Source organism: Centrocercus urophasianus, unplaced genomic scaffold (genome assembly GCF_019232065.1).
Source record: "Centrocercus urophasianus isolate 14NV4802_14NV808 unplaced genomic scaffold, USGS_Curo_1.0 seq_74, whole genome shotgun sequence".
Lineage (NCBI taxonomy): Eukaryota > Metazoa > Chordata > Aves > Galliformes > Phasianidae > Centrocercus > Centrocercus urophasianus.
Window position 1 is genome coordinate 378,901 of NW_024885355.1, and position 20,038 is coordinate 398,938.

General features: G+C 38.3%; 1 protein-coding gene across 8 annotated transcripts in view; it reads left to right on the top strand.

Moving 5' to 3' along the window:
• Positions 1 to 20,038, top strand: part of EMSY (EMSY transcriptional repressor, BRCA2 interacting) — a 35,803-nt gene that overhangs the window by 6,736 nt on the left and 9,029 nt on the right. For 7 of the 8 annotated variants that reach the window (XM_042838187.1, XM_042838193.1, XM_042838185.1 and 4 more), the window contains exons 5-11: positions 839 to 1,014; positions 5,472 to 5,731; positions 10,310 to 10,586; positions 12,835 to 13,149; positions 15,279 to 15,428; positions 16,952 to 17,125; positions 18,764 to 18,900. In XM_042838187.1, the coding sequence (XP_042694121.1) occupies positions 839 to 1,014; positions 5,472 to 5,731; positions 10,310 to 10,586; positions 12,835 to 13,149; positions 15,279 to 15,428; positions 16,952 to 17,125; positions 18,764 to 18,900 (1,489 nt within the window). The remainder of the gene's footprint in view (positions 1 to 838; positions 1,015 to 5,471; positions 5,732 to 10,309; positions 10,587 to 12,834; positions 13,150 to 15,278; positions 15,429 to 16,951; positions 17,126 to 18,763; positions 18,901 to 20,038) is intronic. The other variant, XM_042838191.1, reaches the window with a different exon arrangement.

Consider the following 20,038-nt stretch of genomic DNA (forward strand, 5'->3'; position numbering starts at 1 on the left):
AAGTTGTTTTTTGGAATATATTAATACATTAAATTGGTTGGTTTGTTTAAGAACAACATAACAGCATTGAAAAATAATCTGTCATTCTGATTTTACTGATTTCTCAAATGAGTGCTGTAAAACAGTTATAAGCAGGAACAGCTTTCTATCTAGGCAAGCATTTTTTGAAGCATTCTGGTTTGTGTGTAAGTACTAAGGTTGAGAGAAAATGAGAGGAATCACAGGATTGTAGGGGTTGAAAGGGACATTTAGAGATCACTGAGTCCAAGCCCCCTGCAAAGCAGGCTCCCTACAGCAGATCAGGGAGGAGCAGGCTGGATTCTGTAGAGAAAGATGTGCTTGAATCTTTTCATGTGCTATTACTTTGTTTGGGACTACTTCAATCAGTCTGAGAAATTTCTGCTGAGGTAAAACAAGAGTTGCATTAGAAGCTGAGATTTTTCTCTTGCAAGATAATCAGTTTTGGTAATCTTTCATGAAATCTATGTGATCTCTAGGTATTTTTGTCATCCGGAAATGGAGGGTAAACTAACTCTACCTGAATAGTAGATAATCTAATATGGGGGAGTTGAAAATGACATCCACAGCCCTGTAAGGGCTTTGTAAAACATCACGTTAAAAGAAGCAGCAACTCTTAGATATGTTATGGGAGGATTTCTGCATCAGCTGGGAAAAATGTAAGGGCTGTCATGAAAGGAAGAAGACTGGAGGTATTTCTCTAGTGTGTCTTTAGAAACAGCCTTTTAAATTTTCACTGTTGAAAAGAGGAACTTAAGTAAGAATGCTGAGTGTGTAGGAAAGTCAGCAGAGAAGTTAAAAGGTTTTCCTTTCTGTTTAGTATGTCTGGGCCAAACAGCTCTTCGGAATGGTCTATAGAAGGTCGTCGGCTGGTGCCGCTGATGCCACGGCTTGTTCCACAAACAGCTTTCACTGTTACAGCTAATGCAGTTGCCAACGCAGCTGTTCAGCACAACGCGTCTCTTCCAGTCCCTGCAGAAACTGGAAACAAGGAAGGTGAGAGAATGCTGAGGTTCTACACAAGCTATTCATGGTTTAAATTGTTTTCTTAGTGCTAGCTGCCTTAAAAATCCAAATCTTTCTTTTTTGAAAATGTACCAAGTTATAAGATTGATTTCTACTTTTCTTTTAAACAGTGCTATCACGTATTCTGTGTAACTTGGCTGGATGACCTTCAGCTATGCTTCATACAACTACAGGATGTGTAGCACTTCTTCAAAGAGGCTTTTTTTTTTCTGGTTTTCTAAGAACTGTTGGAGCATTGTTTTGTGACTTGAAAGTAAAGTTGAAAATAGCCATTACCAAAAATATTTGCTCATTGCTCAAGGAATGTTTTAATTTCTTCAAGTGATGTACATTTGAGGGGAGGCAGAAACTGTCTTCTGTCAGTTACCTATCTAGATAAAAATTTACAGAAATGAAAGAGATCATTATACTGAAGGAACACTAAAATTAAAGATAAATGAACGAACTGTAGTGTAAAACATCTGATTATTCTAAAGGAGGATGAAAAGACAAACCTTAGAAATGGCAGCACAAGTTTCTGGGTATGGGAGGAGAGGAGGGGAGGTTAGATTTCTCCTCTGAAGGCAGTTCATTCCATGGCCATGCTGAAATCAAACTTATGAGTATTCAACAATAACAGGATTGCAGAAGCAAGTAAATGCCCCACAATAAGTCTTTAGCTTGCATTTCAGTTGCTGAGATAGTGGTAGAATAATAGATTTCTGTGCTTCACTTATATGGAAGGTGTCTTTTCTCCTCTTCAGTGGTGGTTTGCTATTCCTGCACAAGTACCTCTTCAACCTCAACATCTACCCTTGTTCCCAGTTGCAATGTAGCAACAGTGAAGTCCCTTAGACCCACCTGATCAGTTTCCAGTATATTCTTGCCTAGTGGAAGTACTGTTTATGTCAAAAGTAAGTGATAATAGTAACTGATTAACAAAAGGCAAAAAAAAGGCCTATCTTGTGGCTGAAGTGTGGACTGAAATAGACACTCTAGCCTTGGGCAAGTCATTTAATGCCTTTATGCCTTAGTTTAGTCTAAAGAATGAGCATATTGCTTCCCTTTTCCAAAGTAATTACTGCAGGGAGCAGTAACAACAAGACTGTAAAATATTTTGAAAGTGAAGTATAGGCATTGCTTTGTATCAGTGGATTTCTAATCCAGCTTATTCAGCAGTTATCTTTAAGGTGGCCCTGCAGGTTGCTTTGGCAGAGGACTTCCCTCTTCCTTGTCCTGCTTAAGTATTGCAAATAGTCTCTTATTTGAGTTAGGAAGATCTCTCCTTCCCACTTCCACAGCTGATCTATGCATTATTTTGGAAATATTTTTGTGCCCTTATTTCAAAACCAGGCAGGACAGGGCTGTGAGCAACCTGATCTAGTGAGAGGTGTCCCTGCTAGTGGGTTGGAGCTAGATGATCTTAAAGGTCTTTTCCAACCCAAACCATTCTGTGATTCTATGATTTCAGTTAGAGAGCCGTTGTGCTTGTCCCCACTTGCTCTAAACTAGCCTTGCATTGCTTAAGAATGTGGCTTTTGGCATACTATGTTCAAATAGTAGCAGCTTGAGAGAATGCAAAGATTTCTAAGGTGTAACTCAATGGTTGAACACATTACAGTGTTTACTGCATCTAGTAATTCTGTGATTCATTTGGTAGCAAATTTTTTGTGAAGTACCTAAGCAACTTTGGAAATCCGATTGGATATGAGACCTCAACAAATATCCATCTTCATGTGTTTAGATTGGAAATGCAGCACATGGTGAATAGAAGCAGTCATTCTTCATGTTGTTTTGGTGGGTTTTTTTGTTCTTGTTTAATAAATGAGCTAGTTCCAAAAGCAGAGTAAGTCCTCATAAATACGTCCAAATCATCCGAGCTGGTTTTTATGTGAAATTGAAAGTGCTTTATTCTGATTTTATTTGAATTTTGATGCCTATCAAAAGGCTGATGACAAATCGAGATTAATAAACAAGTAGTTCAGAAGTGCTATTTGCTATTTGTATTGTTGTTATGGATAACTAACATTTTGAAAATTGATCTTAATGCAGTGTGTACGTGTTTGTGTAACATCTGCTAGCCAAAAGCAACAAACTCTACATGACTGCAATGCTACCTGCAATCATCTGTATTGATTGTATCAACCTACAAAACCCGTTAAGGTTTTTTTCAATTTTTCTGATTCATTGTGCTCATCACTCTGTTTTAGTTTAATGATTGAAGAGGAAAATGTTTTTCACCTCTTAAAAATTTAGTTTAGACTTACTGAATTATTACATGATAATGAGTATAAAACCAGTCTAGACGCACAATAGAGAGATGATAGGTTCTCATTTTTATTCCAGCCATTCTTAGTTGTTTTTTTTTTCCTCCCTTGCCACTTGCTTTATTTTGTTCTGTCTTTTAAAAGAATTGTCCATCTTTCAGAATGTGTTGCATCAGTCACAGCAGTTTTAACAAACTTGAACAAGAGTAAACTTGGACAAGCTGAGTTATAGTCCTGCCTTTGATCAGTCCGATCTGTTGTGACCTCACCCAAGTCACAGCCTGATTGAGCCATTAACTCCTCTGTTCTCTGCTGCCTTGCTTGTCATGTGTGAGTTACAGTCGAATTGCATTACTTCTGAGTTAAGTGCTTCTGGAGCACTTGGCAGAAGTACAGCTTCTAGCATGAAATTACAGGAATAACATTCTTACAAAACCCCAGCAGTGAAAATGAGAAATGAAATGAGCTGTACATAAGAAGAGGAGATAATATTCAGCTGGTTCAATCTGTTTAGTCTTTTGTTATTGTTTTGTGGAAGAGGGTGGATAAAAATACATTTTTATCTCCAGTATTTCTTTGTAATGCACAAAGGTAACAACTGTGTCCTAACGTGCAGGCTGCGTGTGTTTTTTTATTTTTTAATTGAGATGAATACTTCTCTCATCTCCTTCTGAAACTCCTGCCCACTTTCATTGTGATCGATGACTTTGCATTCATTGCAAGTTTACGAAGTGTACTTTGTGTAGTACTTAGAGCCTGTTGCTAAAAGATATTCATGGTATTCTAGGGATGGGGTTCACCTTTAGGCTTGTTCCGGTCCATAAAGGAAATTGTTTTGAGCCTTGACTTGTAGATCCGTGCTTAATCATGGTGTTTCAGTGTGCTGAGACTAATCTTTGAAGCTGCAAGCTTTTCTCTTGGTCAGTTTCCCATCCGTGTGTGGGGGCAACCATCAGCCTTCTGCGTGACTCTGCTGTGTACCTGCCAATGAATTGGTTATGGGCTAATACAGAATGCCATCTTTTGGACACCATTTGCTATGCCACTTGTCCATGTTCATTCCTGCATCTTTACTTTTTGAATGCCTGAATGTTTAGTTGTTAGATTGAGTGTAGTTAGATCCTGACCCTAATTAGAGATTGTCTGTCAACCATGTTTCTTTGTGTTACCAGCGAGAATGCTTTTTGCTATAGCTCTGTTTGCTGTCTGTAAGCCACAGGCATATAATACAAGATCTTCAATCTTATTCTGTAGAGGAGCATCAAGTCCTCCCTGTGTATGTTTTTACTGAATTTGTTTATCCCTGGCTATTTTGGTAAACATGCACGTTACCTAGTAACTAAGAATTTACGAGGTAGTTAAACTGTGTCTTTCTGCAATGCATATCAGTTTATGCACCTTTTGCCTGCTTAGGAAAATTTCATATGTATTTATGGTCCCTTGATCATGCTGTAGAATGAAATATTTCTTGCTCAGTTGAATGTTGCAGTAATTTGTTTCTACTTGTGCAGTCGGCAGTTGTGGGGATGAATGAAATTCTTTGAGGCTAGACTTGTTTTCTGTAATTGCATGCAAGGTGATGCCTTGCTATTGCACAAAATGCACCAGACTAAACTTGCAAAGTGAGGTTTAAGTATGTTATGAATGAAAGTGGAACATGAGATGCTATATTGATGTGAAAAGGAGAAAGGTACTGTAACAAAAAGCATGTTGTAACAAAAAGAATGTGCAGAGGTTGAAATCAGGAAAGGCTACAGGAGGATAAACTTCAGCTTTCCAGTAAACAACCAGCAACAGCAGTGTAGTATGAAGATTTAAACTGATGCTATCCTAACTCCCATGTATGTGCAGTCACGTTGGACTAACTTCTAGAGATAGAATGAAACTCCAGCACTGGCTCTGCATTCTTTCTGTCTTTTAAAAGGAGTGAAGCAGCCAAGCAAGGTTTTGGGGGTTATGTTTCTTTGTTTTCTGGCACTGTAAGTGGGGTCTTCATTAAGGACATAACACATCTATGATGTGTTGTGGGTTGGTTGTGACCATAAGATATAATTTATTCTCTGTTTCTTTTTCTTTTATTTGGAAATGTGTGCAAAGCTCAGTAAGTTTGAAGTGTTCTGGAAAGCACTGAGAGCCACAAGTAGGGGAAAACATAAATTTAGAAAAGCACTTCTCTTCCAGGTGTCAGCTGCTCAGATGATGATGAAAAGCCCCGCAAAAGACGGCGAACTAATTCTTCCAGTTCTTCCCCTGTTCTCCTGAAAGAAGTCCCGAAGGCAGTGACTCCTGTCACTAAAACAATCACAGTGCCTGTAAGTGGCAGCCCCAAGATGAGTAATATAATGCAGAGCATTGCCAACTCCTTACCGCCACACATGTCGCCAGTGAAAATAACCTTCACTAAGCCCTCAACACAGACAACAAACACAACAACACAGAAGGTATGTGGGGGAAGCTGCCAAATGTTACTTTATTTTGGTTTTATCAGTGAATAAGATGTGATGTTTGACTCTTCCTTTCTGTGAACTGTCTAGCTGTTTGGTTGTTTTTTTTTTGTTTTTTTTTTTTTTTTTTTTTTAAGGATTATGCTTGGGATAAGGTAATCCCTCTTTAAAACAAAGAGAAAACCAAACTCGTGTATGAATTTAGTTCACCTGTGTGTGAAAGGACCTGGATTGACGGCTGTGGAGACTGAAGCCCTCTTTTTATCCACAGAACAGGTACAGCACAGGCAGCGGGAGTGCAAGCTTCCCCCAGACTGCCCCACCAATGTGCCTCAACCCTGACCTGAAGGGACCACTTCTAGGGATGAGAGGGGATTCAGTCTCCATGCTCATTCAATTCTTGGCCTCTCTGGTGAGACTGCCAACAAGGTTGCCAGTTAGTACCATTTGTGGTGTTGGGTTTTGTGATATGGACACTGATCCACTGAGAACTGGATCACATAGGCCACTGAACAGCCTTCAGATGGTAACAACTATTGGTCAAAGGTAATCTTTCTTATTTCTATTTTCCTTACTTATAATTATTCTTTGCAGTAGTAGATTTCCAGGAGAGGTGGCATGGACTTTCCCTTGGCATGCCTTTTGTCTAGAGACTACAATCCGGGGGTCTATAAGGCTTGCCACTGGAGCTGATGGAAGACTGGGGAGGGCTTTGTTTTCCTTTTAGTTCTAGCGTGCAGTTTCTCATTCTACATGAACAGCATTTTGGTGATCAGATCAGTTTCATCATCTCAGCTGAGTATGCCCGGGTTCTGTGAGAATGCAGCATGTGGAGGCTTACCCATTTTGAAACTTTTTATTGGACTCAGATTTTATGTGGCTGTTCTACTGCATGACTACTTTCCCATGCTTAACAGTGCATTTCAGATCTGTCTGCTTTTTTGTCCTTAAGGTTTAAAAAAGATTAATGCTTCAGACCAAGTTAACTCTTGGCGCAGTTATTAATTAAGGCAGACTTGTGAGAGAGGCAAAAAGAAAAAAGAATTTGGCCTTGATACTGACAGGCTGGTTGTAGGCTGGCTACTGACAAGCATTTGTTTTTTTCCGACTATGAGAGTTTGACACTTGAACTCAAACCTTCACATGGGATAGTCTTGTTAATTGTTTTATTACTCTGGCTTAGCAGAGTTCCCATGTCCTGGGTTTGGAAACTTTAATAACAAGGACAATACAACTGAAGTAACATGCAATAAAGAACTTGCTTTCTGGCCTTTTTCCATTTCCAAGGTCTTTGTTTTCATTTGATTTACTGTTCTTTGACAGTGTTCTTAATCAGTCTTCACCTCGGAAAGACATGCATAGAAATCTGTGAGTGAGCATACATCACTAAACAGAACATCCTGCATTCACTGCAGCAAACACACAACTAGTTTAGAGCCTGACTAACCTACCTAGCCTGCTGCTCTTTTTAGGCTCACCTTTTGTGCAGGAAGATTTTTCTTCGCCCTAACTGCCCATGGTGTTACATATACTTGGTAGTTAAAACTGGAGTGTACTAAACCTGCAAAAGGAAGAGAAAGGACTGTCAGCAGAATCTTTTCTGCAGATGTGCTTTTGCTTCATTCAGATTTGGAAATTTTAGGTCTTAGTTTGCACATTGTGACTCTTGCTAGTCTGCAGCTATGGGAAAATCATTTGTTTCATCATAGTAGTGTTTGTGTCTGAGCTTGTCACACTGCCCTCTTTCGTTGGATTTAGGTATACTAAGATACATCACTGGATAAATTTGGTGGGAGAAATCCCAGTGTGCAGTTTTAAATTAAATGACAGACTTGTTAGACTCAAATTGGAACTGCACCATTTTAAACAAGTGCAGCTGGTTATGAGTGAAGTTGTTGGGTATGAATGAAATTTTTAGTTTCTACACGCCAGTTTTCAGAATTGTTTTGACATCTCAGTGGGTTGGAGAAAGACTTGCCATAACAACTAATAATGTCACAGCTCCAATTTCTGGCTTCTCTTCCTGTAATGAAATCCTCTGTGTAGGACACAGAAGGAATCTAGCTTCAGCTTCTGGCAGTTTGGTTCATTTATTTCTTCAGGAGCTGGGTTTTGATGTTTCTCAAAATAGGGCTGATAGGACTAAATACAGTAAATGTTAGGAATTTATATCTTACTGTAACAAAAGCAAAAAAAAAAAAAAAAAAAAAGCAACTTGCTCTTGGTCACTAGTCAGTCTTTCTACTGTGGAAAGATATGCAGTTCTGGTGACAAGTTAACATGTAATCACAGGATATCCTGAGTTGGAAGAGACTGAGGATCACCGAGTCCAGCTCCTGGCTCCACCCAAAACCCAAACCCTGTGTCCCTGAGCTCTGGCAGCTCGAGGCCATGGCCACTGTCCTGGGCAGCCTGTTCCATGCCTACCACCCTCTGGTGCAGAACTTTTTCCCCACACTCAGCCTGATCCTTCCCTGGCACATCTCCATGCCATTGAATGTTTGGACATGTTAAAATATAATATTTCAAAGACATAATCGTTGCGATTTAAGTTTCAAAATTTGAAATTTTTTGTTTTTAGATCAGAAGATTCTGCTTGTTATATTTCATGCGGGAAGATCACTAATCATCATTGCGTTTCTTCTCCCAGAATTAACACAGCAGAACATAAAGATCCAAATCTGCTTAGTCACAGGACAGCAGTTGATTTTGAGCTGTAATACGTGACAAGACTTTTCCCCTTGCATGATTAAACAAAGTCGTATTATGTAATAACCTCTAACTGATGGTTTTATCTCTTGCTTTGATTGAAGAACAACACTGTTCAGGAGTTGTGATTATATCCAGATGCATCCTGCATGTTCATACTTAGCTGAGATGTTTAATGCCCTGTTGCACTAGGAATTACTTAGGAAGATTAATATGAATAATCTTCCTTCATAACCTGCAACTTGTCGTGGTGCTCCTAAATTAGTTATCCTATATGGAATGGAGCTGGCCCTAATATTCAGAAACTATTATTTCTAGTGCCATCTGACTATTGAAGAAACAAAATTAAACTCTGATCACACCTTAGGGTCTTTTCCACATGCAAGATTAGTACCAAAATTGAGCTTATGCAGTGTTCAGCATGTGTATTTGGCCACAGCCCAGGAGCAGTTTCAGAAGAGTGTTTTGATTAAATTGCGGTTAGACAGAAGGCGAAAATAAGGGTGGCACAGCAAAAGCATTCTTCCTGGAGTAAGAAATGAGGAGGTGAAGTAGTGGGTATGGAAAATTTATCCTTTGGGTGATGGTGAGGTGTGGTAAATGTGCTGTCATTGGTGGAGGTAGTAAAGTTTTGTTTTTCCTCATGTCAAAATGTTTAAAAACTCAGTTAAGTAGCAGGGATCATAAAAGTAGTGGGGAGAAAGGAGAGGCAGAGGCAACCACAGTGGTGAAATTTGCTGTCTTGATTCCATCCATTCCATCAATTCAGAGCAAGATATCAGTAGCGTTGGGAAGTAGTATAAAACCTTCAAATTATTCTTGCCAAGATTTGATTTTCTCCTTATGTACCTCTTTTCTATTTGATTTTGTTCTGTGAAATCATGACTAAGTTTTAAATTTATAGATTTGTAATAAATGATGTGGGGGTGATTGGATTATTGAAACCGTTTCTTGAAGTTCCTGCATGGCAAACTGCGTTGTATTTCTGTCCTGTGTGTTTCAATTTCAACGGTGTGTTTGTAAATGCAAGGAGGTAGGAGTAAACAGAATAGCACAAACCTCCTTACATAAGCAGTTCCCATCTTAAAAACGTAAGAGATGGGCAGTTTTCTAGGTCAGTTGCATAAGGACAGACCTCTTTCTGTGTATGTCAATGTCAAATCAGAGCATGGCCTTGTAAGTGAAGATCATACTAGGAGTAATGCTTATTGTCTTCAGACAAATGGTTTTCAGGCAGATATGAATGAATTTATTGTTACTGAGGACTCTAATTAAAACAAATTGTTTCTGAACCTAGAACAGATTTTTCACTGATGAAATATTGATTGCTTACATCCTTGTGGATCAAAGATACTTTCCTATTTATTCCCAGTAATTTCCCATTACTGACTCAGCAGCTGTTAGTTGTTGAAGAGAAAAAGACATTTCTTTATCCTCTTTATTTCCATTTCTTGATATTTGTGCTAGATTAGAGAGAATGATGTTTAAAACTTACTTGAACTCCCTGTTGTTTTGTTCAAAATGGGCTTCAGGCTTCCTGGCTCGGTTAACAGAACTGAGTTCTTAATTCCTACTGTCTGTTTGCCTTCAAACAAGCAATTGCTATCTAATTAAAATAGAATTATCTCTAAAAAACAAAACAAAACAAAAGCCTTCTAAGGAAATGTTTATAACCGTCTTTTCAAACTAAGGGAAATTTTTAATTGCCAGCAAACATGATTCACACTTTTAAATGGTCTTGATAAACGTGTATCCCAGAACTAAATGCTCATACACCAGTATGTTACTGAAGTCTTATGCTTTTTGTAAGTGCAAAGAACACATGAATTTCTTCTTTCTTTTTTTTTTTTTTTCCCCTCCTTTCAGGTGATTATAGTAACCACATCTCCAAGCTCAACTTTTGTACCCAACATCCTTTCCAAGTCCCACAACTATGCAGCAGTTACAAAACTTGTTCCAACATCAGTCATCGCCTCAACTACTCAGAAACAACCGGTGGTTATCACTGCTTCTCAGTCCTCTCTGGTCAGCAGTAGCACCAGCAGCAGTAGCTGTTCCACTCCTTCCTGTACTGCAAGTACAATTGCTGTGACTGCTGTGGTATCATCAACGCCATCTGTGGTCATGTCAACGGTAGCACAAGGTATGATGAAAACGTATGTTTAAGAGCTTTTTTGCTGATTGCTTTGAGAACAGCATAGAGATGAGGTTTATGTTTACATATGCTGAGTTCGAAAGAGGAGTTGTTAAAAACAAACACTCCACTGATGAAATTAATCCAAGGTACTACAGAGGAATTCTTGCTGGACACAGCTCTTTTCCTTCTTCAGCCACTGATGTGTAAATTCAGTTATTAAAGAGAATCTGATGAGGCAGTGTGGCAAAGCTTTTAGTTCTGAGGTAAAAAAAAAAAATTTCTTTGGGCATTAAAACATTGCCCCAGAATGAGTGTTTTCAGAGAGCTCTGTCTGATTCACAAAGAATGGGTATTTCCAGGATCATTTCAATACCGTGTTGATTGCTTCTCTTAATGCCTTCACAGAAACATGGAAAGTTCACACCGAGTAAATTAAGCTTATGCTTGACATACTCAGTATTGTAATACTCATGAAGTATTTTAGAATAAAAATATTCTAAAAAAGGCTTATACATTTTATCTTCATATTTTATTGACTTTCAGGTCCTTAATCTTAAGATCTGAGTGAGCCTGAATTTAAAACACCTGAGTTGCTGGTTTCTCTTTCCATCTATGCCTGCTAGCATGATTGATTCAACTCTGTGCCCGTTGGCTGTCTCTTTGGGTGGGAAGGTGTGAGTGACTGAGGGGACCTCAGTGACCACCACTTGCTGTTCCTGACAGTGACAATTGTTGTGTAGCGTTTCTCTTGGTCTGTATTTTTCAGTCCATTTTTCAGTCCACAAAAAGTTGCTGAGCCAAATGAAGGCTCAGGAGGTATTCTGCAGTCCATATTGCATGCGTTAATCAAATCCTTAAGGTGTGTCAGTGATCTACAGCACACAAGAGCTTACAGCAGCGTTTCGTATTGAACCGTGAATTTTTAATTGGATTTGATCTCGGAAGTGGCAGCTACAATTCAAAAGTGACTGATGCAGGTTAAAGATTCGATGTAATTACGAAAGATAAAACGTTGATGAAATGTTGTGGCAAACTGATAATGGCTCCCACCATGGAGAAATGAAATCAGTAAACAAGAGCGACTGACCGAGAAAGGGAGAAGCTGATAGGTCATGCAGTGAGAAAAGGGTTGCTTATTTAGATTGTCAGAATTCTAGGTTGCTCTGTTAGTGTTATAGCTGTCTATAACTGTAGAGGAAAAGTAAGAGAGGAGAGTAAAGCCTTCTGCTTTAGCACGGACTTGATTGGAAAGTGCCAATGTAAGACATGAACTTTGTCTTTCTCAACTCTTTTTGAAGGGTGGATAACAGCAGGACAAGGGGAAATGGTTTGAAGTTGAAGGAGGGAAGATTTAGGTTGGATGTCAGAGGTTGGATGTTGGATTATAGAGAGAGTGGTGAGGTGCTGGGGTTGTGGATGCCCCATCCATCCCTGGAGGTGTTCAAGGCTAGGTTGGATGGGGCCCTGGGCAGCCTGGTCTGGTATGAAATGGGGAGGTTGGTGGCCCTGCCTGTGGTGGAGAAGTTGGAGATTTCATGATCCTTGAGGTCCCTTCCAACCCAAGCCATTTTGTGATTCTTTTTTGGGGCTTGCGGATGTACAGTACAGAATTTGAGGTAAAGCCCAAATTTGCTGGAAATGTTCTGACAGCTCTGCCAGCTGTGCAAGGAAATAACCTAAATGCTTATGCATTCAGGAGATTTTTTTTCATCTGACTGCACCACTTTATTACTTGTAAGATTGTTTAACCTTTCATCAGAAAAAAAGTATGTTCCATACTTTTCTAAATCTCATACCATTACTTGATTCATTTTTGTAAGATAATTTTTTGTTCACTAATGGATATTTCCTTATAATGATGGATTTGACATTTGTCATTCTTGCGTTCTAGCTTGTTGCAGTCTTGATTTTTATTCACTGTAAACATTTTGCTTTATTGAAGATTGAAGATCTGGCTTTGAAAAGATTCATGAAGTTATTTGTACTACAAAAGGTGCAGGAAATAGGCTAGAATTGTGGTCTTCATGTTAGTTGCCTGAAGATATCCTACTGTCACATTGAAAGCCTGTATAAAGCTCCCTGGACACTAAACAGGGCATTTCTGGCACAAGTACTATTTTTTTTTTAACCATTCTGTATTTATTGGCATTCTTCAGTAGTAAAGGCAGTTTAAATGAAAGAGTATATGTATAAAGAAATCATACTTTTCTTTCACGTTGCCCTGTTAAATCCCAAACCATCTACTCTTTTGCAGGTGTATCCACATCGGCGATCAAAGTAGCCTCTACCAGACTTCCATCCCCAAAAGGTTTGGTTGGGAATCCAACGCAGATCTTAGCACAGTTCCCCAAGCAGCATCAGCAGTCCCCCAAGCAGCAACTGCACCAAATGCAACAGGCCCAGCAGCAGCAGCCACAGCAGCAGCAACAGCAGCAGCAGCCACAGCAGCAACAACAGCAGCAGCCACAGCAACAACAGGTGGCACAGTCTTCTGTAGCTCAACAGCAGCCCCAGCAATCTCAGTTTCCACCTGGCATCAAGCCCACCATTCAGATCAAACAGGAATCAGGTAGTTGGAGTTAATCTTGAGTTATATTGCCAACTGTGATCTACTCCCAAACCTCAAGAAAGCAGGGGCCAGATTCTATCCCAAACATAGAGAAGGAGCTGTGAAGGCGTAGCTGCTTAAGGACAGTATTTCAAAATTAAATAATAGAGAAGAATGATATTACTTTGTCAGCTAACAATAATTGAAGAATTTGGTTCTGCCATTCTTGTTTGGTTCAGGTATTGCAGACCATACTGCAGAGTTACTGCAGAGTAAGTATTTTATCATTAGACATTGAAAGGTATGTAATTATCTTGAAAAGTAACTTAGTTGAAACACGAAGACACCGATTTTCTGAAGATCCAAGAGCTGTTCAGCTGTATCAACTGGAGGAAAAAAAAATTAATCCTTGTTTCAATTCTTTTTTGTGGTCCAGAAATTGAGATCTATTTTTGAGGTACTTGTCACAGCAAAAATACAATTAGATCTGAGTCTGGGAATTGATCTTAATTCTTTTTGTAATGTTGACTCGTTCAGTTGACTTTGGGCAAGTTGCATAATCTTTCTTCCTTGGCTTCACTTTACTGTAAAATAAGAAGTAATTCTTGCAAAGTTACCAAATTCTAAAACAAAAAGTGCTATAAAAGTGCAAAGTATTTTTAAATCCATGTTTTATATTAATAATGTGATTGGTAAAATTATTATTTTGTTTGTACTGTTTAGTTAAAAAAAAAAAAAAAATTAAAACAGGCAATGGAATGAAGAAACAAACAAACCTACCCCTGTCCTTTAATAAACTTCTTGGATTACACCACCTCTGCCTAGGAAAAAATGCCCTGTAATGAAGACAAATACGACACCTCCATCCTCCAATTACAAAACAGTGCTTCATCAATAAGAGCTTCACTCTGTGCCTTTTACTGTGGTTTTAGACTCAGAGTGCTTTTTAGTTTAAATTTCTTTGGAAATGCCATTTGATTCTCAACCTATTTTCTCTGGCAGATGTGAGCTGATTTTCTTGAGGGCTTGGCTTTTTATCCAGTGTTGTGTCTGGATGATTCAAAGGCTTCAGTTTTTCCTTCCTGATTTGGAGCTTACATACTCTGTACTGTGCTTATAGTCAATGCAGAAGAAGCAAACATCTCTGGAGGATGTTTCATGGCCTGAAAATTGCTCACCTACAAACCTTTGTGTACAAATACAAATGCCTACATTTGGGTGGGATTCATTTAGGCTGGGTGTTTTGTAGCACTTAACCAACACAGTGGAATCTCAACACAGAACTTGACCACCTGAGAAACGTGCAGCCTGGATAACTTTTGAGCAGACAGCAGTGACCTTTTGGTTTGCAACTGAGAAGTGAATCTCACACATCTCCCATTCTTCTTCGATAACTGAGTGAGAGTGAGCAAAATTATTGCCATAATGAGGTGTCCCCATCCTTGCTACTTCTACTCAGAGTTTGTTTCAGCCCAGTTCCTCTTAATGTCAAGATAACCAATAACTGGAGAGATGATACTTTGCTTAAAGCAACCTTCTATAGCCAATGTTACATTAGTTCCTTACACCCAGCTGAACTGATTGCGCAGGAAGCTTTTTTATGTGTTCACAAGGATGGAATTCAACTGGGCTGTTTAAGACATTAAAACTTAACAGATTAAATTTATGGATTACTACTTCCTATTTAGATACTTAACGGTACATGAAACAATTTGGTATTGGTTGTAACCTGTTGGCCTGGGAAACGTGTTCTAGTTTTTGAGTCATAAACTTGAAAAGATTAAAAATCAATGAAACAAATCAGTGGTAGAATGTAATCCTGGGACTCAGTGGGAGTCGCTAGGAATTGAAACAGGCACATGAAAGCAAAGATGATGAATATCTTATTTGCAAAGAAATATAAAAAAAATAATAATAACAACCAAACCCAACCAAAAAAAAAAAAAAAAAAATCACCCACAAAACAATAAGCAAACAATTAAAGAAAACAGCCCAACAAAAGAAGAAAAGTATTTTCACAATCAAGAATAAATGGGCTCAGAATAGAAGCCTTGTGAGGCTACCTGCCCACTAGGGCTCAGTCTGAGAAAGCATTTCAGGAAGTAACTTTTCGTGCCTGTATTTTAACAGTAACCTTTCTCCTTTCCTAGGTGTTAAAATAATCACTCAACAGGTGCAGCTCAGTAAAATCCTTCCCAAACCAGTTACAGCGGCATTGCCCAGCAGTAGCAATTCACCTATTATGGTGGTTAGCAGTAATGGGACTGTCATGACAACTAAACTGGTCACTACTCCCTCTGGTAAGTTATGATTTTGAGAAGGGAAGGGAGGGTAAACCCAGGCATGCAGGCAGCAAAACATGGCTTGCTAGGGGGAAAAAGGTCACTTCTCTCTTGTAAACAGTGAGCACAACATCACATTCACAGACCTGGATCATTATGCTAGATAAGGATTTTAGCTCTTTCATTCCTCTTGTGATCTCTTTGCATTAATGCAGAAAACAATGAAAATTCCATCCTCATTGAGTTGATTTAAATATATATATATATATTTCTATATGTATATATATGTTGTTTTGGTTTTGTTTTTTTTTTGCAATGCGCTGATACTTTGCACTTCTGTAGCACCTTACATTAGACAATTTACATTAGTGTGTTTCTTTTTTTTTTAGGTGTCTCAAGTAGGTAGGTCATCATCATTTCTGTTTTAGACACATGGCTTTTAAAAGACAGATATCTTGCTCATAGTCTTGCCAGAAAACTCAATTTTAAAATCCCATTTATTTTTTTTTTTTTTCTGGAGATCTAATTGTATTTGTGTTTTCTTATTCATGGAAGATCAGCAATAATGCAGATGGTGCAAGTTATAATCTTGTATGAGGAAAATGTGCAAAGGAGTTCTATCCCAGTTTTCTGAATTTTTAGAATGAGCTGGGATTATTAGCTTATGCTGATAGTTAAGAAGAAACAAAAACCTATAACTCCTGCTTCACACAAACATTTCCAAGCATATAACAAAGAATTAACAGTTTTGCAGTTCTTTTAATTTGTATAACCTTGTTCTGCTCTCTTAGATTTGAACATATGGCTTTCTTGGTAAAGCAAGTTGGTTTTCTCTATGATGTTTAGCAATTAATGTCTGTAGCAAATTATTGGCAGCAGCACAAGCAGAATGGAGTTGTGTTCATAGTCTAGCTATTGACTCCTGTTATTATTTTGAGCATGTTCTTCTGTGCACTCTCACCTCATTCTGTTCTGAGTAGGTAGAGGAAAATAGGATTTAGCTAAGCACTAAATCTATGCAATTGTATTATCACTGTAAATTACACTTGGGTCTAAATATATCTCTGAGGGAAGTAATTACTCATGTTCTTAAATGATTTGTCTCTTGGGCAAAATGGGAGTTCAGGCCTCCTTCAGGAGGAACAGAAATCAGTTCTCATGGTTTTATCAAAGAACTAATTCTTGGGGGTCTAGCAGAGTAAATGGCAAAATTCAGGTAGAACCTGTGCACGTACTGAAAAGTAAAATTTTGGGAACAAGGACACAAGTCAGAATGTGTCAGTCATAGAGCATGTAGTGCAGTATTTCACAAAACTTTATGCTAATTTAAAGATGGCATGTACTTGAATATTGCTTTGCGTGTTTAGAAACTACCTACAGGTTCACAAGGAGTTGCAATAAATTGCAGTCCAGGGTCTCTCTGAATACAATGTAGTGCTTTTCTTCTAATATATGTATTTTTTTTTCCCCCACCTTACAAATAATAGGGAATTATGTTTTAACAAAGAACTGCTGTTTTTGTCTTTTGTTCTTTAACACAGGAACTCAAGCAACATACACACGGCCGACGGTCAGCCCCTCTATAGGGGCTCGGATGGCTGGAACTCCAGGGGCTGCAACTTATGTGAAAACCACGAGTGGTAGCATCATTACAGTAGTACCAAAATCACTGGCTACTCTGGGAGGCAAGATTATCAGCAGTAATATTGTTTCTGGTAGGCATATGAGTTGGTTTTGTTTGGTTTTTTTTAGTATATTAGGACTGAATTCACAAGTAAGTCCATACTTGCTCAGATTGTTCAGGGCTTTTCTGTGGATTGCATGCTTAAATAATGTATAGGGCTTTTATTGGAGGGGTTAACTCAGAAGAAAAGTAGCTGGAAGTGAAGATATAAATAGCAGGTAGAAGGTATGGATTCTTTTGTACCTAGGTAATTCAACAGCTCATGCTGCTGGTTCTTAGCAGAATCCCAAAGTACCACCAGCCAGATCCTGGCACTGAAAGGCACAGCAGAGGCTGAGGTAAAGCCATGCTGGAGTGTAGTCTGGTAGACATGCCTCAATTTTTTTTAATCTTAATTTCTGCAAAATCTTATTTAGGGCTAATACGGTAACTTCTTTATCCTGTTGCAGGTATGATGGGTTCTTAAGGAGATTTCTAGATAGACTAACAAGTTCATAAACAAAAGAGAGTATTATTGTTCTCCAGAGCAGCAGACTATGCAGGGAAGCCCTTACTTGATCTTGGTGAGGATTATACCAGTTTGTCCTGATATTACACAAGTTTAAAAACTATATCTGCCTTTTTATATATACTTTTTTATTTCATGTTCTTTTCCTTTTCTGCTAATGGAGCAGCCAGCTAAAGGCTTCCTAAGCTAAGAAAATAATGGTTGTGTCTCAGCAAATCTTCCCTATCTCCGAATTAGTACAATTATTGATCTGAACTATATAGTGAGGCATCTGCAGGCATGACTAGTGGGTAGAAGGTAATGAGAGGAATTCTTGGGATTGCAGCTGTGATGACTGAGCAGTATTTTCTGCAGAGGGAAAATGGTAGGGGTGGTTAAAAACAAAAAAAGGCTGTCTGAGTAGATTTGAAACGGCAGTCTGATAATTAATGACTTAAGTATCAGTGTGTGTACCATTGTAGATTGCGGAGGGTGGTCCAGCATTGCCTGCTGTGCAGGTTGATGCAGGGAATGGATCTTAGTACATACTGGGAGAGGGAGAGAAATAACCAACACAGCTCTTTGAAATAAATAAAAATAAAAATGGTTGGGAACTCAACTTTCAAGAACCGATTTTAAAACAATAGCATACTTTTCTTAATTTTCATTTTTCCTGCAATCTACTATTAGTCACTTACATTGCAGCAGCTCAGTTCTAGAAAGAGATGGCTATTACTGAAACACACAGGTTCTTCTGCCTAAGTTATCTGTTTGAGTTCTGAAGTCATTTAAGTCAGCTCTTATCTGTGCATGTAGGACCTTGACTTGAGTATCAGTATTGCCCTTATCTCCCCTAACTGTAGCTTTTGAGAAGTTAGATGTATTATCCTGAGAAACTTGCATTAGTCTTTTCTGTAATTCATGAGAAGAAGCTGTCTGTTCTAATACAGAATGAACTGCTCTTGTTCAGCACATGCCTGTTTTGCCTGTAGACAAAAGATTCACAGAGCAAGCAGTTGATCTTTATATGTTGAATTGGGTGGCATAAATTCCCATTCCAGATGCTTTCTTTGTTGTGCTGTAAGATTTAAATACAGTTATTTCTATGCAGCCAACTTCTAAAGTGAAAGGAAATATATGTGGGATAAACTTCACATTCTTTCTTTTCTCATTAAAATTTAGGAACTACAACCAAAATCACTACAATTCCAATGACATCCAAACCCAATGTGATTGTTGTGCAAAAGACTACTGGAAAAGGAACCACAATTCAAGGGCTTCCTGGCAAAAATGTTGTCACAACATTGTTGAATGCTGGGGTAAGTAAGACTTTAGAATTAAAAGATCTATGGTCAAATGACAGATTGTGCTAGCTGCTGTGCTCTTTCTGCTAAAGTCCCAATTAAAAGCCAATTTTGCATGAGCTTCATAGCAGATACAGCATGCCTTAATTTCAAGGAATGTTAGAAGAAAAAAATATGTTTTGCAGGTTATTAAAGATATTTAAAACAAGCTGGGATTGTTCCCAAAGTTAAGTAATGATTCACCCTTTTTTCCACTTGTTTTATAACCCTGAAGAATTAAGCAGAAGTAGACTCTCAATCTGTTAATGCTCCAATGAGAGCCTTAGACGTGTTACAAGCTTTCATTTCTGTGTCTCTTTTGGGCAGAAATAAGCTGTTCCTTTACAGTAAAGGTACCACATTTGATTTCCTGTTCCTGAGTACTATTAGTTCTTGAATAACATGATGTGTAGTAAAAACAGAATCAAGTTTCCAGATGCAGCTGGATTTTCCTTCACACATTATGAACCCGCTTTTCATTCATAGCTAGAACTGTGAGATTAAATGCTTTAATTGGGTTATCTTTTAAAGTTTACTTGGCTAGCTGAGCAGGAATCTTTTTGAAACTTTTCAGGACATATTTTTTTGAAAATTTCAACTTTTCTGGCTTAAACAAGAACAAAACCTATGTTCTTAAACAAGAACAAAGCTATGTTTTCATGCAGATAGGAATCTCATGATGTTACACAATAGGAGACACCAGACTGTGGTATTTCAGAAAAAAAAACCAAAAAGTATGGTTGTTGGAGTTTCCATCTACTTGGTGGGAATGTGTAGAAGTACTGAGAGAACTGGCAACTAACGTGGTTCCTCATGTAGTTTCTTACTGTGCAGAACTTGAAAAGTATGTTCAATTTCCTTGCTGTTCTTAAGCTATCAGGAGTTTAGTTATACATCAGCAATATCTCAAAATCAAATGTTTCCCGTGGAACAGCTGTGAAAATGCATCTTTAAAATAAAGGAACTTTTAGTTTAAAAACAAACAAACCAAAAAAAAACCCCACCCAGATATAATTAATATTTTGGGCAGGAGGATAACGCAGATTTATATTTATGTCATTTATTTATAGTTTTCCAATTCGAATTTCATAGATGTTGTGCCAAAATTAGTGTT